This window comes from Stegodyphus dumicola, chromosome 8 (genome assembly GCF_044657685.1).
Source record: "Stegodyphus dumicola isolate Sdum_Otavi_A_Nest chromosome 8, ASM4465768v1".
In the NCBI taxonomy this organism is placed as follows: domain Eukaryota; kingdom Metazoa; phylum Arthropoda; class Arachnida; order Araneae; family Eresidae; genus Stegodyphus; species Stegodyphus dumicola.
In genome coordinates, this window is record NC_140775.1 from 167,251,504 (window position 1) to 167,277,399 (window position 25,896).

Consider the following 25,896-nt stretch of genomic DNA (forward strand, 5'->3'; position numbering starts at 1 on the left):
ATTCGAATTATATGGAAAATAAGGATCTTACCAAATACTTCACTTCTTAGTTTTTAACAAACTATTCAAAGTAATATGATAGAGAAGCTTAGAATTGAAATAATCAGAAAAGGAGATGTAACGGTAAATGTAATATATTATATTTTATCCGAAAGGAAAAAGAACAGGAAGATATTTAAAATTAATGGTAATGTAGACTAAATTAATATACCAGGAAGATAATAAATATTTCAGATTCTAATCTGGTTGGACATAAATAACATTTATATGAAAGACCTATCTGTGTCAATTTCATGGCGTTAAGTCAAACAGCAAGCCTTAAAATCCGAACTAATTATTCGAACAGATGTCCAATTACGTGTTCTTCCTCAGGCTTGTTCTAATGTGTATAAAAGGGATCAAAATATTTCAACTCTAGTTGTAAGCGCTTCGGAAATCAAAATAGTAGAAACAAACGTGCATTTTATGAAATTCTTAATTCCTTAGTCAAATTAAGAGTAACTATATGTTGTTACTCCACGTAGTTTAAAACATCTTTCAAATTCACAAAACAGATTGAGCTGCGTATCCTGACAAAGGTTAGAGTTTAACTGATTTGAGTCTTGCTGCAGAGGTATAAATTATTTGCACTAAATTCCTCACTTGCGTTCTATATACTGTAAATATCACGTAAAATTCAGCAAACAATTCGTACAAGCTAAACACCTCTATAAAAAAACCGAGTATTTAGAAGTCGAAATTATTTATCGATTTCCTGAGGCAGAAATTGCACTCGAGCAGGAATGATAGCTAAATATTAAAAATTTCGACGATAAAAATTACTTTAAAACTTATTCACAAATGTTTTTAAAAATAAATTTATTTCAGCGTCTATTGCGTACACACATCAATAGAGTTTGAATGTTTTTTGGACAGTGTTGCGGTTCCGATTGACCACTAAGAAACCAGAAGGTGATTTCAATAATCGCAATCAGTTGCAAATTAAGCTAACAAAACGATGATGCCGTTTATTAAGCTCTTCTGGCTAGATAGGAATTACTGTCGGGTAAAGCAATTAGTACAGGAATTAGGGCTTTGCGTAAAGCGCTTTTAATAAGGTAGAACTCAAAGCAGGCTTATGTTTAAAATTTCGCATGATTTTAAGTGAAATAAGGAGGAACTAAATACCTTCAGCGGCAGCCGCAGCAGCAGCAGCGGCGGCGGCAGCTGCAGCAGCTCCTTCACCTTCTCCTCCAGCTCCACGTCCTGCTGCAGCAGTAGAGGCAGCAGCGGCACCGCCAGCACCCTCTCCACCTCTTCCTCCGTAACCACCTCGTCCAGCAGCGGCTGCAGCAGCGGCAGCGGCAGCAGCAGCTCCAGCGTCTCTTCCTTCACCGCCCATACCACGTCCTGCTCCACCGGCAGATGCAGCAGCAGAAGCACCGCCCTCACCTCCGTAGCCACGACCGTATCCTCTGCCTCCATACCCTTTAAATGACACGAAGATTTTATTTTAGGGTCAAACAACGTTAGTAAACATACTAAACCTTATTCATAATTCGACGAACAATCGTTTCGATATTGTCCTGACACTTAATTAAGGAAACGGTCAATTGTTAAAAATCAGTATTATGAAATTTGAGTTTTTCGGCCATAAAATCACATCATGTTGGGATACCTAAGAAAAGTTTGTTTTTCATGCGTGTCATTCTCGTAAAAGTTAACTTAACTTGCTTTGCGGATTTGATCGTTAAATAGTAAGTATGGGATTGACGTTAAATAACACTTCCGAGTACCTAAACGTACAAGATACTTAAGAAATATCATATGGTTAGGGACAAAGAATCTCTACAGTAATATCAATTAATATGTTATGTATAAATGTTTTATTTGACAGCTGCATCCACCATAAATAAAAGTTTTAATCTCCGAAGAAATTAAGGCAATATTTAAAAAAAAAAATTGGAAGTTTTGAGATCGATGTTTTAAAATATACCTCCTTAATTCGAATTATATGGAAAATAAGGATCTTACCAAATACTTCACTTCTTATTTTTTAACAAACTATTCAAAGTAATATGATAGAGAAGCTTAGAATTGAAAAAATCAGAAAAGGAGATCTAACGGTAAACGTAATATATTATATTTTATCCGAAAGGAAAAAGAACAGGAAGATATTTAAAATGAACGGTAATGTAGATTAAATTAATATACCAGAAAGATAATAAATATTTCAGATACTAATCTGGTTGGACATAAATAACATTTATATGAAAGACCTATCTGTGTCAATTTCATGGCGTTAAGTCAAACAGCAAGCCTTAAAATCCGAACTAATTATTCGAACAGATGTCCAATTACGTGTTCTTCCTCAGGCTTGTTCTAATGTGTATAAAAGGGATCAAAATATTTCAACTCTAGTTATAAGCGTTCCGCACATCAAAATAGTAGAAACAAACGTGCATTTTATGAAATTCTTAATTACCTAGTCAAATTAAGGGTAACTATATGTTGTTTCTCTACGCAGTTTGAAACATCTTTCAAATTCACAAAACAGATTGAGCTGCGTATCCTGACAGAGGTTAGAGTTTAACTGATTTGAGTCTCGCTGCAGAGGTATGAATTATTTGCACTAAATTTCTCACTTGCGTTCTATATACTGTTAACATCACGTAATATTCAGCAGACAATTCGTACAAGTTAAACACTTCCATAAAAAAAAGGAGTATTTAGAAGTCGAAATTATTTATCGATTTACTGAGGCAGAAATTGCACTCGAGCAGGAATGATGGCTAAATATTAAAAATTTCGACGATAAAAATTACTTTAAAACTTATTCAGAAATGTTTTTAAAATTAAAATTTATTTCAGCGTCTATTGCGTACACACATCAATAGAGTTTGAATGTTTATTGGACAGTGTTGCGGTTCCGATTGACCACTAAGAAACCAGAAGGTGATTTCAATAATCGCAATCAGTTGCAAATTAAGCTAACAAAACGATGATGCCGTTTATTAAGCTCTTCCGGCTAGATAGGAATTACTGTCGGGTAAAGCAATTAGTACAGGAATTAGGGCTTTGCGTAAAGTGCTTTTAATAAGGTAGAACTCAAAGCAGCTTATGTTTAAAATTCCGCATGATTTTAAGTGAAATAAGGAGGAACTAAATACCTTCAGCGGCAGCCGCAGCAGCAGCAGCGGCGGCGGCAGCTGCAGCAGCTCCTTCACCTTCTCCTCCAGCTCCACGTCCTGCTGCAGCAGTAGAGGCAGCAGCGGCACCGCCAGCACCCTCTCCACCTCTTCCTCCGTAACCACCTCGTCCAGCAGCGGCTGCAGCAGCGGCAGCGGCAGCAGCAGCTCCAGCGTCTCTTCCTTCACCGCCCATACCACGTCCTGCTCCACCGGCAGATGCAGCAGCAGAAGCACCGCCCTCACCTCCGTAGCCACGACCGTATCCTCTGCCTCCATACCCTTTAAATGACACGAAGATTTTATTTTAGGGTCAAACAACGTTAGTAAACATACTAAACCTTATTCATAATTCGACGAACAATCGTTTCGATATTGTCCTGACACTTAATTAAGGAAACGGTCAATTGTTAAAAATCAGTATTATGAAATTTGAGTTTTTCGGCCATAAAATCACATCATGTTGGGATACCTAAGAAAAGTTTGTTTTTCATGCGTGTCATTCTCGTAAAAGTTAACTTAACTTGCTTTGCGGATTTGATCGTTAAATAGTAAGTATGGGATTGACGTTAAATAACACTTCCGAGTACCTAAACGTACAAGATACTTAAGAAATATCATATGGTTAGGGACAAAGAATCTCTACAGTAATATCAATTAATATGTTATGTATAAATGTTTTATTTGACAGCTGCATCCACCATAAATAAAAGTTTTAATCTCCGAAGAAATTAAGGCAATATTTAAAAAAAAAAATTGGAAGTTTTGAGATCGATGTTTTAAAATATACCTCCTTAATTCGAATTATATGGAAAATAAGGATCTTACCAAATACTTCACTTCTTATTTTTTAACAAACTATTCAAAGTAATATGATAGAGAAGCTTAGAATTGAAAAAATCAGAAAAGGAGATCTAACGGTAAACGTAATATATTATATTTTATCCGAAAGGAAAAAGAACAGGAAGATATTTAAAATGAACGGTAATGTAGATTAAATTAATATACCAGAAAGATAATAAATATTTCAGATACTAATCTGGTTGGACATAAATAACATTTATATGAAAGACCTATCTGTGTCAATTTCATGGCGTTAAGTCAAACAGCAAGCCTTAAAATCCGAACTAATTATTCGAACAGATGTCCAATTACGTGTTCTTCCTCAGGCTTGTTCTAATGTGTATAAAAGGGATCAAAATATTTCAACTCTAGTTATAAGCGTTCCGCACATCAAAATAGTAGAAACAAACGTGCATTTTATGAAATTCTTAATTACCTAGTCAAATTAAGGGTAACTATATGTTGTTTCTCTACGCAGTTTGAAACATCTTTCAAATTCACAAAACAGATTGAGCTGCGTATCCTGACAGAGGTTAGAGTTTAACTGATTTGAGTCTCGCTGCAGAGGTATGAATTATTTGCACTAAATTTCTCACTTGCGTTCTATATACTGTTAACATCACGTAATATTCAGCAGACAATTCGTACAAGTTAAACACTTCCATAAAAAAAAGGAGTATTTAGAAGTCGAAATTATTTATCGATTTACTGAGGCAGAAATTGCACTCGAGCAGGAATGATGGCTAAATATTAAAAATTTCGACGATAAAAATTACTTTAAAACTTATTCAGAAATGTTTTTAAAATTAAAATTTATTTCAGCGTCTATTGCGTACACACATCAATAGAGTTTGAATGTTTATTGGACAGTGTTGCGGTTCCGATTGACCACTAAGAAACCAGAAGGTGATTTCAATAATCGCAATCAGTTGCAAATTAAGCTAACAAAACGATGATGCCGTTTATTAAGCTCTTCCGGCTAGATAGGAATTACTGTCGGGTAAAGAAATTAGTACAGGAATTAGGGCTTTGCGTAAAGCGCTTTTAATAAGGTAGAACTCAAAGCAGGCTTATGTTTAAAATTCCGCATGATTTTAAGTGAAATAAGGAGGAACTAAATACCTTCAGCGGCAGCCGCAGCAGCAGCAGCGGCGGCGGCAGCTGCAGCAGCTCCTTCACCTTCACCTCCAGCTCCACGTCCTGCTCCAGCAGTAGAGGCAGCAGCGGCACCGCCAGCACCCTCTCCACCTCTTCCTCCGTAACCACCTCGTCCAGCAGCGGCTGCAGCAGCAGCAGCGGCAGCGGCAGCAGCAGCTCCAGCGTCTCTTCCTTCACCGCCCATACCACGTCCTGCTCCACCGGCAGATGCAGCAGCAGAAGCACCGCCCTCACCTCCGTAGCCACGACCGTATCCTCTGCCTCCATACCCTTTAAAAGACACGAAGATTTTATTTTAGGGTCAAACAACGTTAGTAAACATACTAAACTTTATTCATAATTCGACGAACAATCGTTTCGATATTGTCCTGACACTTAATTAAGGAAACGGTCAATTGTTAAAAATCAGTGTTATGAAATTTGAGTTTTTCGGCCATAAAATCACATCATGTTGGGATACCTAAGAAAAGTTTATTTTTCATGCGTGTCATTCTCGTAAAAGTTAACTTAACTTGCTTTGTGGATTTGATCGTTAAATAGTAAGTATGGGATTGACGTTAAATAACACTTCCGAGTACCTAAACGTACAAGATACTTAAGAAATATCATATGGTTAGGGACAAAGAATGTCTACAGTAATATCAATTAATATGTTATGTATAAATGTTTTATTTGACAGCTGCATCCACCATAAATAAAAGTTTTAATCTCCGAAGAAATTAAGGCAATATTTAAAAAAAAAAAATTGGAAGTTTTGAGATCGATGTTTTAAAATATACCTCCTTAATTCGAATTATATGGAAAATAAGGATCTTACCAAATACTTCACTTCTTATTTTTTAACAAACTATTCAAAGTAATATGATAGAGAAGCTTAGAATTGAAAAAATCAGAAAAGGAGATCTAACGGTAAACGTAATATATTATATTTTATTCGAAAGGAAAAAGAACAGGAAGATATTTAAAATGAACGGTAATGTAGATTAAATTAATATACCAGGAAGATAATAAATATTTCAGATACTAATCTGGTTGGACATAAATAACATTTATATGAAAGACCTATCTGTGTCAATTTCATGGCGTTAAGTCAAACAGCAAGCCTTAAAATCCGAACTAATTATTCGAACAGATGTCCAATTACGTGTTCTTCCTCAGGCTTGTTCTAATGTGTATAAAAGGGATCAAAATATTTCAACTCTAGTTATAAGCGTTCCGGACATCAAAATAGTAGAAACAAACGTGCATTTTATGAAATTCTTAATTACCTAGTCAAATTAAGGGTAACTATATGTTGTTTCTCTACGCAGTTTGAAACATCTTTCAAATTCACAAAACAGATTGAGCTGCGTATCCTGACAAAGGTTAGAGTTTAACTGATTTGAGTCTCGCTGTAGAGGTATAAATTATTTGCACTAAATTCCTCACTTGCGTTCTATATACTGTTAACATCACGTAATATTCAGCAGACAATTCGTACAAGTTAAACACTTCCATAAAAAAACGGAGTATTTAGAAGTCGAAATTATTTATCGATTTACTGAGGCAGAAACTGCACTCGAGCAGGAATGATAGCTAAATATTAAAAATTTGGACGATAAAAATTACTTTAAAACATATTCAGAAATGTTTTTAAAAATAAAATTTATTTCAACGTCTATTGCGTACACACATCAATAGAGTTTGACTGTTTTTTGGACAGTGTTGCGGTTCCAAGTGACCACTAAGAAACCAAGACGTGATTTCAATAATCGCAATCAGTTGCAAATTAAGCTAACAAAACGATGATGCCGTTTAGGAAGCTCTTCAGGCTAGATAGGAATTACTGTAGGGTAAAGTAATTAGTACAGGAATTAGGGTTTTGCGTAAAGCGCTAAGGTAGAACTCAAAGCAGGCTTATGTTTAAAATTCCGCATGGTTTTAAGTGAAATAGGGCGGAACTAAATACCTCCAGCGGCAGCCGCAGCAGCAGCAGCGGCGGCGGCAGCTCCTTCGCCTTGTCCTCCAGCTCCACGTCCTGCTCCAGCAGCAGAGGCAGCTGCGGCACCGCCAGCACTCTCTCCACCTCTGCCTCCGTAACCACCTCGTCCAGCAGCGGCTGCAGCAGCAGCTGCGGCAGCGGCAGCAGCAGCTCCAGCGTCTCGTCCTTCACCGCCCATACCACGTCCTGCTCCACCAGCAGATGCAGCAGCAGAAGCGCCGCCCTCTCCTCCGTAGCCACGACCGTATGCTCTGCCACCATACCCTTTAAAAGACACGAAGCTTTTATTTAAGGGTCAAACAACGTTAGTAAAGATACTAAACCTTATTTATATTTCTACGAACAATCGTTTCAAAATTGTTCTGACAGTTAAGTTGGGAAACCGTCAATTTTTCGAAAACAGTGTTATCAACTTTGTTTTTTTTTCGGCCATAAAATCACACAATGTTGAAATACCTAATAAAAGTTTGTTTTTCGTACAGTAATATCAATTCATATGTTATGTATAAATGTTTTATTAGACAGCGGCATCCACCATAAAAAAAAGCTTTAATCTCGCAACAAATTAAGGTAATATTTAAAAAAAAATAGGAAGATTTGAGATCGAAATTTTAAATTATACCTCCTTAATTCGAATTATATGGAAAATAAGGATCTTACCAAATACTTCACTTCTTAGTTTTTAACAAACTATTCAAAGTAATATGATAGAGAAGCTTAGAATTGAAATAATCAGAAAAGGAGATGTTACGGTAAATGTAATATATTATATTTTATCCGAAAGGAAAAAGAACAGGAAGATATTTAAAATGAACGGTAATGTAGATTAAATTAATATACCAGGAAGATAATAAATATTTCAGATACTAATCTGGTTGGACATAAATAACATTTATATGAAAGACCTATCTGTGTCAATTTCATGGCGTTAAGTCAAACAGCAAGCCTTAAAATCCGAACTAATTATTCGAACAGATGTCCAATTACGTGTTCTTCCTCAGGCTTGTTTTAATGTGTATAAAAGGGATCAAAATATTTCAAGTCTAGTTGTAAGCGCTTCGGAAAACAAAATAGTAGAAACAAACGTGCATTTTATGAAATTCTTAATTCCTTAGTCAAATTAAGAGTAACTATATGTTGTTACTCTACGTAGTTTAAAACATCTTTCAAATTCACAAAACAGATTGAGCTGCGTATCCTGACAAAGGTTAGAGTTTAACTGATTTGAGTCTTGCTGCAGAGGTATAAATTATTTGCACTAAATTCCTCACTTGCGTTCTATATACTGTAAATATCACGTAAAATTCAGCAAACAATTCGTACAAGCTAAACACCTCTATAAAAAAAACCGAGTATTTAGAAGTCGAAATTATTTATCGATTTCCTGAGGCAGAAATTGCACTCGAGCAGGAATGATGGCTAAATATTAAAAATTTCGACGATAAAAATTACTTTAAAACTTATTCAGAAATGTTTTTAAAAATAAATTTATTTCAGCGTCTATTGCGTACACACATCAATAGAGTTTGAATGTTTTTTGGACAGTGTTGCGGTTCCGATTGACCACTAAGAAACCAGAAGGTGATTTCAATAATCGCAATCAGTTGCAAATTAAGCTAACAAAACGATGATGCCGTTTATTAAGCTCTTCCGGCTAGATAGGAATTACTGTCGGGTAAAGAAATTAGTACAGGAATTAGGGCTTTGCGTAAAGCGCTTTTAATAAGGTAGAACTCAAAGCAGGCTTATGTTTAAAATTCCGCATGATTTTAAGTGAAATAAGGAGGAACTAAATACCTTCAGCGGCAGCCGCAGCAGCAGCAGCGGCGGCGGCAGCTGCAGCAGCTCCTTCACCTTCACCTCCAGCTCCACGTCCTGCTCCAGCAGTAGAGGCAGCAGCGGCACCGCCAGCACCCTCTCCACCTCTTCCTCCGTAACCACCTCGTCCAGCAGCGGCTGCAGCAGCGGCAGCGGCAGCGGCAGCAGCAGCTCCAGCGTCTCTTCCTTCACCGCCCATACCACGTCCTGCTCCACCGGCAGATGCAGCAGCAGAAGCACCGCCCTCACCTCCGTAGCCACGACCGTATCCTCTGCCTCCATACCCTTTAAAAGACACGAAGATTTTATTTTAGGGTCAAACAACGTTAGTAAACATACTAAACTTTATTCATAATTCGACGAACAATCGTTTCGATATTGTCCTGACACTTAATTAAGGAAACGGTCAATTGTTAAAAATCAGTGTTATGAAATTTGAGTTTTTCGGCCATAAAATCACATCATGTTGGGATACCTAAGAAAAGTTTATTTTTCATGCGTGTCATTCTCGTAAAAGTTAACTTAACTTGCTTTGTGGATTTGATCGTTAAATAGTAAGTATGGGATTGACGTTAAATAACACTTCCGAGTACCTAAACGTACAAGATACTTAAGAAATATCATATGGTTAGGGACAAAGAATGTCTACAGTAATATCAATTAATATGTTATGTATAAATGTTTTATTTGACAGCTGCATCCACCATAAATAAAAGTTTTAATCTCCGAAGAAATTAAGGCAATATTTAAAAAAAAAAATTGGAAGTTTTGAGATCGATGTTTTAAAATATACCTCCTTAATTCGAATTATATGGAAAATAAGGATCTTACCAAATACTTCACTTCTTAGTTTTTAACAAACTATTCAAAGTAATTTGATAGAGAAGCTTAGAATTGAAATAATCAGAAAAGGAGATGTAACGGTAAATGTAATATATTATATTTTATCCGAAAGGAAAAAGAACAGGAAGATATTTAAAATTAATGGTAATGTAGACTAAATTAATATACCAGGAAGATAATAAATATTTCAGATTCTAATCTGGTTGGACATAAATAACATTTATATGAAAGACTTATCTGTGTCAATTTCATGGCGTTAAGTCAAACAGCAAGCCTTAAAATCCGAACTAATTATTCGAACATATGTCCAATTACGTGTTCTTCCTCAGGCTTGTTGTAATGTGTATAAAAGGGATCAAAATATTTCAACTCTAGTTGTAAGCGCTTCGGAAATCAAAATAGTAGAAACAAACGTGCATTTTATGAAATTCTTAATTCCTTAGTCAAATTATGAGTAACTATATGTTGTTACTCTACGTAGTTTAAAACATCTTTCAAATTCACAAAACAGATTGAGCTGCGTATCCTGACAAAGGTTAGAGTTTAACTGATTTGAGTCTTGCTGCAGAGGTATAAATTATTTGCACTAAATTCCTCACTTGCGTTCTATATACTGTAAATATCACGTAAAATTCAGCAAACAATTCGTACAAGCTAAACACCTCTATAAAAAAACCGAGTATTTAGAAGTCGAAATTATTTATCGATTTCCTGAGGCAGAAATTGCACTCGAGCAGGAATGATAGCTAAATATTAAAAATTTCGACGATAAAAATTACTTTAAATCTTATTCACAAATGTTTTTAAAAATAAATTTATTTCAGCGTCTATTGCGTACACACATGAATAGAGTTTGAATGTTTTTTGGACAGTGTTGCGGTTCCGATTGACCACTAAGAAACCAGAAGGTGATTTCAATAATCGCAATCAGTTGCAAATTAAGCTAACAAAACGATGATGCCGTTTATTAAGCTCTTCCGGCTAGATAGGAATTACTGTCGGGTAAAGCAATTAGTACAGGAATTAGGGCTTTGCGTAAAGCGCTTTTAATAAGGTAGAACTCAAAGCAGGCTTATGTTTAAAATTCCGCATGATTTTAAGTGAAATAAGGAGGAACTAAATACCTTCAGCGGCAGCCGCAGCAGCAGCAGCGGCGGCGGCAGCTGCAGCAGCTCCTTCACCTTCTCCTCCAGCTCCACGTCCTGCTCCAGCAGTAGAGGCAGCAGCGGCACCGCCAGCACCCTCTCCACCTCTTCCTCCGTAACCACCTCGTCCAGCAGCGGCTGCAGCAGCAGCAGCGGCAGCGGCAGCAGCAGCTCCAGCGTCTCTTCCTTCACCGCCCATACCACGTCCTGCTCCACCGGCAGATGCAGCAGCAGAAGCACCGCCCTCACCTCCGTAGCCACGACCGTATCCTCTGCCTCCATACCCTTTAAAAGACACGAAGATTTTATTTTAGGGTCAAACAACGTTAGTAAACATACTAAACCTTATTCATAATTCGACGAACAATCGTTTCGATATTGTCCTGACACTTAATTAAGGAAACGGTCAATTGTTAAAAATCAGTATTATGAAATTTGAGTTTTTCGGCCATAAAATCACATCATGTTGGGATACCTAAGAAAAGTTTGTTTTTCATGCGTGTCATTCTCGTAAAAGTTAACTTAACTTGCTTTGCGGATTTGATCGTTAAATAGTAAGTATGGGATTGACGTTAAATAACACTTCCGAGTACCTAAACGTACAAGATACTTAAGAAATATCATATGGTTAGGGACAAAGAATCTCTACAGTAATATCAATTAATATGTTATGTATAAATGTTTTATTTGACAGCTGCATCCACCATAAATAAAAGTTTTAATCTCCGAAGAAATTAAGGCAATATTTAAAAAAAAAATTGGAAGTTTTGAGATCGATGTTTTAAAATATACCTCCTTAATTCGAATTATATGGAAAATAAGGATCTTACCAAATACTTCACTTCTTATTTTTTAACAAACTATTCAAAGTAATATGATAGAGAAGCTTAGAATTGAAAAAATCAGAAAAGGAGATCTAACGGTAAACGTAATATATTATATTTTATCCGAAAGGAAAAAGAACAGGAAGATATTTAAAATGAACGGTAATGTAGATTAAATTAATATACCAGGAAGATAATAAATATTTCAGATACTAATCTGGTTGGACATAAATAATATTTATATGAAAGACCTATCTGTGTCAATTTCATGGCGTTAAGTCAAACAGCAAGCCTTAAAATCCGAACTAATTATTCGAACAGATGTCCAATTACGTGTTCTTCCTCAGGCTTGTTCTAATGTGTATAAAAGGGATCAAAATATTTCAACTCTAGTTATAAGCGTTCCGGACATCAAAATAGTAGAATCAAACGTGCATTTTATGAAATTCTTAATTACCTAGTCAAATTAAGGGTAACTATATGTTGTTTCTCTACGCAGTTTGAAACATCTTTCAAATTCACAAAACAGATTGAGCTGCGTATCCTGACAAAGGTTAGAGTTTAACTGATTTGAGTCTCGCTGTAGAGGTATAAATTATTTGCACTAAATTCCTCACTTGCGTTCTATATACTGTTAAGATCACGTAATATTCAGCAGACAATTCGTACAAGTTAAACACTTCCATAAAAAAACGGAGTATTTAGAAGTCGAAATTATTTATCGATTTACTGAGGCAGAAACTGCACTCGAGCAGGAATGATAGCTAAATATTAAAAATTTGGACGATAAAAATTACTTTAAAACATATTCAGAAATGTTTTTAAAAATAAAATTTATTTCAACGTCTATTGCGTACACACATCAATAGAGTTTGACTGTTTTTTGGACAGTGTTGCGGTTCCAAGTGACCACTAAGAAACCAAGAGGTGATTTCAATAATCGCAATCAGTTGCAAATTAAGCTAACAAAACGATGATGCCGTTTAGGAAGCTCTTCAGGCTAGATAGGAATTACTGTAGGGTAAAGTAATTAGTACAGGAATTAGGGTTTTGCGTAAAGCGCTAAGGTAGAACTCAAAGCATAAAATTCCGCATGGTTTTAAGTGAAATAGGGCGGAACTAAATACCTCCAGCGGCAGCCGCAGCAGCAGCAGCGGCGGCGGCAGCGGCAGCAGCTCCTTCGCCTTGTCCTCCAGCTCCACGTCCTGCTCCAGCAGCAGAGGCAGCTGCGGCACCGCCAGCACCCTCTCCACCTCTGCCTCCGTAACCACCTCGTCCAGCAGCGGCTGCAGCAGCAGCTGCGGCAGCGGCAGCAGCAGCTCCAGCGTCTCGTCCTTCACCGCCCATACCACGTCCTGCTCCACCAGCAGATGCAGCAGCAGAAGCGCCGCCCTCTCCTCCGTAGCCACGACCGTATCCTCTGCCACCATACCCTTTAAAAGACACGAAGCTTTTATTTAAGGGTCAAACAACGTTAGTAAAGATACTAAACCTTATTTATATTTCTACGAACAATCGTTTCAAAATTGTTCTGACAGTTAAGTTGGGAAACCGTCAATTTTTCGAAAACAGTGTTATCAACTTTGTTTTTTTCGGCCATAAAATCACACTATGTTGAAATACCTAATAAAAGTTTGTTTTTCGTACAGTAATATCAATTCATATGTTATGTATAAATGTTTTATTAGACAGCGGCATCCACCATAAAAAAAAAGCTTTAATCTCGCAACAAATTAAGGTAATATTTAAAAAAAAAATAGGAAGATTTGAGATCGAAATTTTAAATTATACCTCCTTAATTCGAATTATATGGAAAATAAGGATCTTACCAAATACTTCACTTCTTAGTTTTTAACAAACTATTCAAAGTAATATGATAGAGAAGCTTAGAATTGAAATAATCAGAAAAGGAGATGTAACGGTAAATGTAATATATTATATTTTATCCGAAAGGAAAAAGAACAGGAAGATATTTAAAATTAATGGTAATGTAGACTAAAGTAATATACCAGGAAGATAATAAATATTTCAGATTCTAATCTGGTTGGACATAAATAACATTTATATGAAAGACCTATCTGTGTCAATTTCATGGCGTTAAGTCAAACAGCAAGCCTTAAAATCCGAACTAATTATTCGAACAGATGTCCAATTACGTGTTCTTCCTCAGGCTTGTTGTAATGTGTATAAAAGGGATCAAAATATTTCAACTCTAGTTGTAAGCGCTTCGGAAATCAAAATAGTAGAAACAAACGTGCATTTTATGAAATTCTTAATTCCTTAGTCAAATTAAGAGTAACTATATGTTGTTACTCTACGTAGTTTAAAACATCTTTCAAATTCACAAAACAGATTGAGCTGCGTATCCTGACAAAGGTTAGAGTTTAACTGATTTGAGTCTTGCTGCAGAGGTATAAATTATTTGCACTAAATTCCTCACTTGCGTTCTATATACTGTAAATATCACGTAAAATTCAGCAAACAATTCGTACAAGCTAAACACCTCTATAAAAAAAACCGAGTATTTAGAAGTCGAAATTATTTATCGATTTCCTGAGGCAGAAATTGCACTCGAGCAGGAATGATAGCTAAATATTAAAAATTTCGACGATAAAAATTACTTTAAAACTTATTCACAAATGTTTTTAAAAATAAATTTATTTCAGCGTCTATTGCGTACACACATCAATAGAGTTTGAATGTTTTTTGGACAGTGTTGCGGTTCCGATTGACCACTAAGATACCAGAAGGTGATTTCAATAATCGCAATCAGTTGCAAATTAAGCTAACAAAACGATGATGCCGTTTATTAAGCTCTTCCGGCTAGATAGGAATTACTGTCGGGTAAAGCAATTAGTACAGGAATTAGGGCTTTGCGTAAAGCGCTTTTAATAAGGTAGAACTCAAAGCAGGCTTATGTTTAAAATTCCGCATGATTTTAAGTGAAATAAGGAGGAACTAAATACCTTCAGCGGCAGCCGCAGCAGCAGCAGCGGCGGCGGCAGCTGCAGCAGCTCCTTCACCTTCTCCTCCAGCTCCACGTCCTGCTCCAGCAGTAGAGGCAGCAGCGGCACCGCCAGCACCCTCTCCACCTCTTCCTCCGTAACCACCTCGTCCAGCAGCGGCTGCAGCAGCAGCAGCGGCAGCGGCAGCAGCAGCTCCAGCGTCTCTTCCTTCACCGCCCATACCACGTCCTGCTCCACCGGCAGATGCAGCAGCAGAAGCACCGCCCTCACCTCCGTAGCCACGACCGTATCCTCTGCCTCCATACCCTTTAAAAGACACGAAGATTTTATTTTAGGGTCAAACAACGTTAGTAAACATACTAAACCTTATTCATAATTCGACGAACAATCGTTTCGATATTGTCCTGACACTTAATTAAGGAAACGGTCAATTGTTAAAAATCAGTATTATGAAATTTGAGTTTTTCGGCCATAAAATCACATCATGTTGGGATACCTAAGAAAAGTTTGTTTTTCATGCGTGTCATTCTCGTAAAAGTTAACTTAACTTGCTTTGCGGATTTGATCGTTAAATAGTAAGTATGGGATTGACGTTAAATAACACTTCCGAGTACCTAAACGTACAAGATACTTAAGAAATATCATATGGTTAGGGACAAAGAATCTCTACAGTAATATCAATTAATATGTTATGTATAAATGCTTTATTTGACAGCTGCATCCAGCATAAATAAAAGTTTTAATCTCCGAAGAAATTAAGGAAATATTTAAAAAAAAAATAGGAAGTTTTGAGATCGATGTTTTAAAATATACCTCCTTAATTCGAATTATATGGAAAATAAGGATCTTACTTCACTTCTTATTTTTTAACAAACTATTCAAAGTAATATGATAGAGAAGCTTAGAATTGAAAAAATCAGAAAAGGAGATCTAACGGTAAACGTAATATATTATATTTTATCCGAAAGGAAAAAGAACAGGAAGATATTTAAAATGAACGGTAATGTAGATTAAATTAATATACCAGGAAGATAATAAATATTTCAGATACTAATCTGGTTGGACATAAATAATATTTATATGAAAGACCTATCTGTGTCAATTTCATGGCGTTAAGTCAAACAGCAAGCCTTAAAATCCGAACTAATTATTCGAACAGATGTCCAATTACGTGTTCTTCCTCAGGCTTGTTCTAATGTGTATAAAAGGGATCAAAATATTTCAACTCTAGTTATAAGCGTTCCGGACATCAAAATAGTAGAATCAAACGTGCATTTTATGAAATTCTTAATTACCTAGTCAAATTAAGGGTAACTATATGTTGTTTCTCTACGCAGTTTGAAACATCTTTCAAATTCACAAAACAGATTGAGCTGCGTATCCTGACAAAGGTTAGAGTTTAACTGATTTGAGTCTCGCTGTAGAGGTATAAATTATTTGCACTAAATTCCTCACTTGCGTTCTATATACTGTTAAGATCACGTAATATTCAGCAGACAATTCGTACAAGTTAAACACTTCCATAAAAAAACGGAGTATTTAGAAGTCGAAATTATTTATCGATTTACTGAGGCAGAAACTGCACTCGAGCAGGAATGATAGCTAAATATTAAAAATTTGGACGATAAAAATTACTTTAAAACATATTCAGAAATGTTTTTAAAAATAAAATTTATTTCAACGTCTATTGCGTACACACATCAATAGAGTTTGACTGTTTTTTGGACAGTGTTGCGGTTCCAAGTGACCACTAAGAAACCAAGAGGTGATTTCAATAATCGCAATCAGTTGCAAATTAAGCTAACAAAACGATGATGCCGTTTAGGAAGCTCTTCAGGCTAGATAGGAATTACTGTAGGGTAAAGTAATTAGTACAGGAATTAGGGTTTTGCGTAAAGCGCTAAGGTAGAACTCAAAGCATAAAATTCCGCATGGTTTTAAGTGAAATAGGGCGGAACTAAATACCTCCAGCGGCAGCCGCAGCAGCAGCAGCGGCGGCGGCAGCGGCAGCAGCTCCTTCGCCTTGTCCTCCAGCTCCACGTCCTGCTCCAGCAGCAGAGGCAGCTGCGGCACCGCCAGCACCCTCTCCACCTCTGCCTCCGTAACCACCTCGTCCAGCAGCGGCTGCAGCAGCAGCTGCGGCAGCGGCAGCAGCAGCTCCAGCGTCTCGTCCTTCACCGCCCATACCACGTCCTGCTCCACCAGCAGATGCAGCAGCAGAAGCGCCGCCCTCTCCTCCGTAGCCACGACCGTATCCTCTGCCACCATACCCTTTAAAAGACACGAAGCTTTTATTTAAGGGTCAAACAACGTTAGTAAAGATACTAAACCTTATTTATATTTCTACGAACAATCGTTTCAAAATTGTTCTGACAGTTAAGTTGGGAAACCGTCAATTTTTCGAAAACAGTGTTATCAACTTTGTTTTTTTCGGCCATAAAATCACACTATGTTGAAATACCTAATAAAAGTTTGTTTTTCGTACAGTAATATCAATTCATATGTTATGTATAAATGTTTTATTAGACAGCGGCATCCACCATAAAAAAAAAGCTTTAATCTCGCAACAAATTAAGGTAATATTTAAAAAAAAAATAGGAAGATTTGAGATCGAAATTTTAAATTATACCTCCTTAATTCGAATTATATGGAAAATAAGGATCTTACCAAATACTTCACTTCTTAGTTTTTAACAAACTATTCAAAGTAATATGATAGAGAAGCTTAGAATTGAAATAATCAGAAAAGGAGATGTAACGGTAAATGTAATATATTATATTTTATCCGAAAGGAAAAAGAACAGGAAGATATTTAAAATTAATGGTAATGTAGACTAAAGTAATATACCAGGAAGATAATAAATATTTCAGATTCTAATCTGGTTGGACATAAATAACATTTATATGAAAGACCTATCTGTGTCAATTTCATGGCGTTAAGTCAAACAGCAAGCCTTAAAATCCGAACTAATTATTCGAACAGATGTCCAATTACGTGTTCTTCCTCAGGCTTGTTGTAATGTGTATAAAAGGGATCAAAATATTTCAACTCTAGTTGTAAGCGCTTCGGAAATCAAAATAGTAGAAACAAACGTGCATTTTATGAAATTCTTAATTCCTTAGTCAAATTAAGAGTAACTATATGTTGTTACTCTACGTAGTTTAAAACATCTTTCAAATTCACAAAACAGATTGAGCTGCGTATCCTGACAAAGGTTAGAGTTTAACTGATTTGAGTCTTGCTGCAGAGGTATAAATTATTTGCACTAAATTCCTCACTTGCGTTCTATATACTGTAAATATCACGTAAAATTCAGCAAACAATTCGTACAAGCTAAACACCTCTATAAAAAAAACCGAGTATTTAGAAGTCGAAATTATTTATCGATTTCCTGAGGCAGAAATTGCACTCGAGCAGGAATGATAGCTAAATATTAAAAATTTCGACGATAAAAATTACTTTAAAACTTATTCACAAATGTTTTTAAAAATAAATTTATTTCAGCGTCTATTGCGTACACACATCAATAGAGTTTGAATGTTTTTTGGACAGTGTTGCGGTTCCGATTGACCACTAAGAAACCAGAAGGTGATTTCAATAATCGCAATCAGTTGCAAATTAAGCTAACAAAACGATGATGCCGTTTATTAAGCTCTTCCAGCTAGATAGGAATTACTGTCGGGTAAAGCAATTAGTACAGGAATTAGGGCTTTGCGTAAAGCGCTTTTAATAAGGTAGAACTCAAAGCAGGCTTATGTTTAAAATTCCGCATGATTTTAAGTGAAATAAGGAGGAACTAAATACCTTCAGCGGCAGCCGCAGCAGCAGCAGCGGCGGCGGCAGCTGCAGCAGCTCCTTCACCTTCTCCTCCAGCTCCACGTCCTGCTCCAGCAGTAGAGGCAGCAGCGGCACCGCCAGCACCCTCTCCACCTCTTCCTCCGTAACCACCTCGTCCAGCAGCGGCTGCAGCAGCAGCAGCGGCAGCGGCAGCAGCAGCTCCAGCGTCTCTTCCTTCACCGCCCATACCACGTCCTGCTCCACCGGCAGATGCAGCAGCAGAAGCACCGCCCTCACCTCCGTAGCCACGACCGTATCCTCTGCCTCCATACCCTTTAAAAGACACGAAGATTTTATTTTAGGGTCAAACAACGTTAGTAAACATACTAAACCTTATTCATAATTCGACGAACAATCGTTTCGATATTGTCCTGACACTTAATTAAGGAAACGGTCAATTGTTAAAAATCAGTATTATGAAATTTGAGTTTTTCGGCAATAAAATCACATCATGTTGGGATACCTAAGAAAAGTTTGTTTTTCATGCGTGTCATTCTCGTAAAAGTTAACTTAACTTGCTTTGCGGATTTGATCGTTAAATAGTAAGTATGGGATTGACGTTAAATAACACTTCCGAGTACCTAAACGTACAAGATACTTAAGAAATATCATATGGTTAGGGACAAAGAATCTCTACAGTAATATCAATTAATATGTTATGTATAAATGCTTTATTTGACAGCTGCATCCAGCATAAATAAAAGTTTTAATCTCCGAAGAAATTAAGGAAATATTTAAAAAAAAAATAGGAAGTTTTGAGATCGATGTTTTAAAATATACCTCCTTAATTCGAATTATATGGAAAATAAGGATCTTACTTCACTTCTTAGTTTTTAACAAACTATTCAAAGTAATATGATAGAGAAGCTTAGAATTGAAAAAATCAGAAAAGGAGATCTAACGGTAAACGTAATATATTATATTTTATCCGAAAGGAAAAAGAACAGGAAGATATTTAAAATGAACGGTAATGTAGATTAAATTAATATACCAGGAAGATAATAAATATTTCAGATACTAATCTGGTTGGACATAAATAACATTTATATGAAAGACCTATCTGTGTCAATTTCATGGCGTTAAGTCAAACAGCAAGCCTTAAAATCCGAACTAATTGTTCGAACAGATGTCCAATTACGTGTTCTTCCTCAGGCTTGTTCTAATGTGTATAAATTTGATCAAAATATTTCAACTCTAGTTATAAGCGTTCCGGACATCAAAATAGTAGAAACAAACGTGCATTTTATGAAATTCTTAATTACCTAGTCAAATTAAGGGTAACTATATGTTGTTTCTCTACGCAGTTTGAAACATCTTTCAAATTCACAAAACAGATTGAGCTGCGTATCCTGACAAAGGTTAGAGTTTAACTGATTTGAGTCTCGCTGCAGACGTATAAATTATTTGCACTAAATTCCTCACTTGCGTTCTATATACTGTTAACATCACGTAATATTCAGCAGACAATTCGTACAAGTTAAACACTTCCATAAAAAAACGAGTATTTAGAAGTCGAAATTATTTATCGATTTACTGAGGCAGAAACTGCACTCGAGCAGGAATGATAGCTAAATATTAAAAATTTCGACGATAAAAATTACTTTAAAACATATTCAGAAATATTTTTAAAAATAAAATTTATTTCAACGTCTATTGCGTACACACATCAATAGAGTTTGACTGTTTTTTGGACAGTGTTGCGGTTCCAAGTGACCACTAAGAAACCAAGAGGTGATTTCAATAATCGCAATCAGTTGCAAATTAAGCTAACAAAACGATGATGCCGTTTAGGAAGCTCTTCAGGCTAGATAGGAATTACTGTAGGGTAAAGCAATTAGTACAGGAGTTAGGGTTTTGCGTAATGCGCTAAGGTAGAACTCAAACCAGGCTTATGTTTAAAATTCCGCATGTTTTTAAGTGAAATAGGGCGGAACTAAATACCTCCAGCGGCAGCCGCAGCAGCAGCAGCGGCAGCAGCTCCTTCGCCTTGTCCTCCAGCTCCACGTCCTGCTCCAGCAGCAGAGGCAGCTGCGGCACCGCCAGCACCCTCTCCACCTCTGCCTCCGTAACCACCTCGTCCAGCAGCGGCTGCAGCAGCAGCTGCGGCAGCGGCAGCAGCAGCTCCAGCGTCTCGTCCTTCACCGCCCATACCACGTCCTGCTCCACCAGCAGATGCAGCAGCAGAAGCGCCGCCCTCTCCTCCGTAGCCACGACCGTATCCTCTGCCACCATACCCTTTAAAAGACACGAAGCTTTTATTTAAGGGTCAAACAACGTTAGTAAAGATACTAAACCTTATTTATATTTCTACGAACAATCGTTTCAAAATTGTTCTGACAGTTAAGTTGGGAAACCGTCAATTTTTCGAAAACAGTGTTATCAACGTTGTTTTTTTAGGCCATAAAATCACACAATGTTGAAATACCTAATAAAAGTTTGTTTTTCGTAGAGTAATATCAATTCATATGTTATGTATAAATGTTTTATTAGACAGCGGCATCCACCATAAATAAAAGCTTTAATCTCGCAACAAATTAAGGTAATATTTAAAAAAAAAATAGGAAGTTTTGAGATCGAAATTTTCAAATATACCTCCTTAATTCGAATTATATGGAAAATAAGGATCTTACCAAATACTTCACTTCTTAGTTTTTAACAAACTATTCAAAGTAATATGATAGAGAAGCTTAGAATTGAAATAATCAGAGAAGGAGATCTAACGGTAAATGTAGTATATTATATTTTATCCGAAAGGAAAAAGAACAGGAAGATATTTAAAATTAATGGTAATGTAGATTAAATTAATATACCAGGAAGATAATATATATTTCAGATTCTAATCTGGTTGGACATAAATAACATTTATATGAAAGACCTATCTGTGTCAATTTCATGGCGTTAAGTCAAACAGCAAGCCTTAAAATCCGAACTAATTATTTGAACAGATGTCCAATTACGTGTTCTTCCTCAGGCTTGTTCTAATGTGTATAAATTTGATCAAAATATTTCAACTCTAGTTATAAGCTTTCCGGACATCAAAATAGTAGAAACAAACGTGCATTTTATGAAATTCTTAATTACCTAGTCAAATTAAGGGTAACTATATGTTGTTTCTCTACGCAGTTTGAAACATCTTTCAAATTCACAAAACAGATTGAGCTGCGTATCCTGACAGAGGTTAGAGTTTAACTGATTTCAGTCTCGCTGCAGAGGTATAAATTATTTGCACTAAATTCCTCACTTGCGTTCTATATACTGTTAACATCACGTAATATTCAGCAGACAATTCGTACAAGTTAAACACTTCCATAAAAAAACGGAGTATTTAGAAGTCGAAATTATTTATCGATTTACTGAGGCAGAAATTGCACTCGAGCAGGAATGATAGCTAAATATTAAAAATTTCGACGATAAAAATTACTTTAAAATTTATTCAGAATTGTTTTTAAAAATAAAATTTATTTCAACGTCTATTGCGTACACACATCAATAGAGTTTGACTGTTTTTTGGACAGTGTTGCAGTTCCGAGTGACCACTAAGAAACCAAGAGGTGATTTCAATAATCGCAATCAGTTGCAAATTAAGCTAACAAAACGATGATGCCGTTTAGGAAGCTCTTCAGGCTAGATAGGAATTACTGTAGGGTAAACCAATTAGTACAGGAATTAGGGTTTTGCGTAAAGCGCTAAGGTAGAACTCAAAGCAGGCTTATGTTTAAAATTCCGCATGTTTTTAAGTGAAATAGGGCGGAACTAAATACCTCCAGCGGCAGCCGCAGCAGCAGCAGCGGCGGCGGCAGCGGCAGCAGCTCCTTCGCCTTGTCCTCCAGCTCCACGTCCTGCTCCAGCAGCAGAGGCAGCTGCGGCACCGCCAGCACCCTCTCCACCTCTGCCTCCGTAACCACCTCGTCCAGCAGCGGCTGCAGCAGCAGCTGCCGCAGCGGCAGCAGCAGCTCCAGCGTCTCGTCCTTCACTGCCCATACCACGTCCTGCTCCACCAGCAGATGCAGCAGCAGAAGCGCCGCCCTCTCCTCCGTAGCCACGACCGTATCCTCTGCCACCATACCCTTTAAAAGACACGAAGCTTTTATTTAAGGGTCAAACAACGTTAGTAAAGATACTAAACCTTATTTATATTTCTACGAACAATCGTTTCAAAATTGTTCTGACAGTTAAGTTGGGAAACCGTCAATTTTTCGAAAACAGTGTTATCAACTTTGTTTTTTTCGGCCATAAAATCAAACAATGTTGAAATACCTAATAAAAGTTTGTTTTTCGTACAGTAATATCAATTCATATGTTATGTATAAATGTTTTATTAGACAGCGGCATCCACCATAAAAAAAAGCTTTAATCTCGCAACAAATTAAGGTAATATTTAAAAAAAAATAGGAAGTTTTGAGATCGAAATTTTAAATTATACCTCCTTAATTCGAATTATATGGAAAATAAGGATCTTACCAAATACTTCACTTCTTAGTTTTTAACAAACTATTCAAAGTAATATGATAGAGAAGCTTAGAATTGAAATAATCAGAAAAGGAGATGTAACGGTAAATGTAATATATTATATTTCATCCGAAAGGAAAAAGAACAGGAAGATATTTAAAATTAATGGTAATGTAGACTAAATTAATATACCAGGAAGATAATAAATATTTCAGATTCTAATCTGGTTGGACATAAATAACATTTATATGAAAGACCTATCTGTGTCAATTTCATGGCGTTAAGTCAAACAGCAAGCCTTAAAATCCGAACTAATTATTCGAACAGATGTCCAATTACGTGTTCTTCCTCAGGCTTGTTCTAATGTGTATAAATTTGATCAAAATATTTCAACTCTAGTTGTAAGCGCTTCGGAAATCAAAATAGTAGAAACAAACGTGCATTTTATGAAATTCCTAATTCCTTAGTCAAATTAAGAGTAACTATATGTTGTTACTCTACGTAGTTTAAAACATCTTTCAAATTCACAAAACAGATTGAGCTGCGTATCCTGACAAAGGTTAGAGTTTAACTGATTTGAGTCTTGCTGCAGAGGTATAAATTATTTGCACTAAATTCCTCACTTGCGTTCTATATACTGTAAATATCACGTAAAATTCAGCAAACAATTCGTACAAGCTAAACACCTCTATAAAAAAAACCGAGTATTTAGAAGTCGAAATTATTTATCGATTTCCTGAGGCAAAAATTGCACTCGAGCAGGAATGATAGCTAAATATTAAAAATTTCGACGATAAAAATTACTTTAAAACTTATTCAGAAATGTTTTTAAAAATAAATTTATTTCAGCGTCTAATGCGTACACACATCAATAGAGTTTGAATGTTTTTTGGACAGTGTTGCGGTTCCGATTGACCACTAAGAAACCAGAAGGTGATCTCAATAATCGCAATCAGTTGCAAATTAAGCTAACAAAACGATGATGCCGTTTATTAAGCTCTTCCGGCTAGATAGGAATTACTGTCGGGTAAAGCAATTAGTACAGGAATTAGGGCTTTGCGTAAAGCGCTTTTAATAAGGTAGAACTCAAAGCAGGCTTATGTTTAAAATTCCGCATGATTTTAAGTGAAATAAGGAGGAACTAAATACCTTCAGCGGCAGCCGCAGCAGCAGCAGCGGCGGCGGCAGCTGCAGCAGCTCCTTCACCTTCTCCTCCAGCTCCACGTCCTGCTCCAGCAGTAGAGGCAGCAGCGGCACCGCCAGCACCCTCTCCACCTCTTCCTCCGTAACCACCTCGTCCAGCAGCGGCTGCAGCAGCAGCAGCGGCAGCGGCAGCAGCAGCTCCAGCGTCTCTTCCTTCACCGCCCATACCACGTCCTGCTCCACCGGCAGATGCAGCAGCAGAAGCACCGCCCTCACCTCCGTAGCCACGACCGTATCCTCTGCCTCCATACCCTTTAAAAGACACGAAGATTTTATTTTAGGGTCAAACAACGTTAGTAAACATACTAAACCTTATTCATAATTCGACGAACAATCGTTTCGATATTGTCCTGACACTTAATTAAGGAAACGGTCAATTGTTAAAAATCAGTATTATGAAATTTGAGTTTTTCGGCCATAAAATCACATCATGTTGGGATACCTAAGAAAAGTTTGTTTTTCATGCGTGTCATTCTCGTAAAAGTTAACTTAACTTGCTTTGCGGATTTGATCGTTAAATAGTAAGTATGGGATTGACGTTAAATAACACTTCCGAGTACCTAAACGTACAAGATACTTAAGAAATATCATATGGTTAGGGACAAAGAATCTCTACAGTAATATCAATTAATATGTTATGTATAAATGCTTTATTTGACAGCTGCATCCAGCATAAATAAAAGTTTTAATCTCCGAAGAAATTAAGGAAATATTTAAAAAAAAATAGGAAGTTTTGAGATCGATGTTTTAAAATATACCTCCTTAATTCGAATTATATGGAAAATAAGGATCTTACTTCACTTCTTAGTTTTTAACAAACTATTCAAAGTAATATGATAGAGAAGCTTAGAATTGAAAAAATCAGAAAAGGAGATCTAACGGTAAACGTAATATATTATATTTTATCCGAAAGGAAAAAGAACAGGAAGATATTTAAAATGAACGGTAATGTAGATTAAATTAATATACCAGGAAGATAATAAATATTTCAGATACTAATCTGGTTGGACATAAATAACATTTATATGAAAGACCTATCTGTGTCAATTTCATGGCGTTAAGTCAAACAGCAAGCCTTAAAATCCGAACTAATTGTTCGAACAGATGTCCAATTACGTGTTCTTCCTCAGGCTTGTTCTAATGTGTATAAAAGGGATCAAAATATTTCAACTCTAGTTATAAGCGTTCCGGACATCAAAATAGTAGAAACAAACGTGCATTTTATGAAATTCTTAATTACCTAGTCAAATTAAGGGTAACTATATGTTGTTTCTCTACGCAGTTTGAAACATCTTTCAAATTCACAAAACAGATTGAGCTGCGTATCCTGACAGAGGTTAGAGTTTAACTGATTTCAGTCTCGCTGCAGAGGTATAAATTATTTGCACTAAATTCCTCACTTGCGTTCTATATACTGTTAACATCACGTAATATTCAGCAGACAATTCGTACAAGTTAAACACTTCCATAAAAAAAAGGAGTATTTAGAAGTCGAAATTATTTATCGATTTACTGAGGCAGAAATTGCACTCGAGGAGGAATGATAGCTAAATATTAAAAATTTCGACGATAAAAATTAATTTAAAACTTATTCAGAAATGTTTTTAAAATTAAAATTTATTTCAGCGTCTATTGCGTACACATCAATAGAGTTTGACTGTT

At 36.4% G+C, this 25,896-nt stretch overlaps 1 protein-coding gene across 1 annotated transcript in view; it reads right to left on the reverse strand.

Moving 5' to 3' along the window:
- Positions 1 to 25,896, reverse strand: part of LOC118196043 (uncharacterized) — a 62,175-nt gene that overhangs the window by 18,897 nt on the left and 17,382 nt on the right. The window contains exons 12-19 of the mRNA XM_085823045.1: positions 24,181 to 24,486; positions 18,550 to 18,855; positions 14,746 to 15,051; positions 10,935 to 11,240; positions 8,947 to 9,252; positions 5,133 to 5,438; positions 3,150 to 3,449; positions 1,168 to 1,467 (exon numbers count right to left, since the gene is read on the reverse strand). Coding sequence (XP_085679171.1) covers positions 1,168 to 1,467; positions 3,150 to 3,449; positions 5,133 to 5,438; positions 8,947 to 9,252; positions 10,935 to 11,240; positions 14,746 to 15,051; positions 18,550 to 18,855; positions 24,181 to 24,486 — 2,436 coding nt within the window. The remainder of the gene's footprint in view (positions 1 to 1,167; positions 1,468 to 3,149; positions 3,450 to 5,132; positions 5,439 to 8,946; positions 9,253 to 10,934; positions 11,241 to 14,745; positions 15,052 to 18,549; positions 18,856 to 24,180; positions 24,487 to 25,896) is intronic.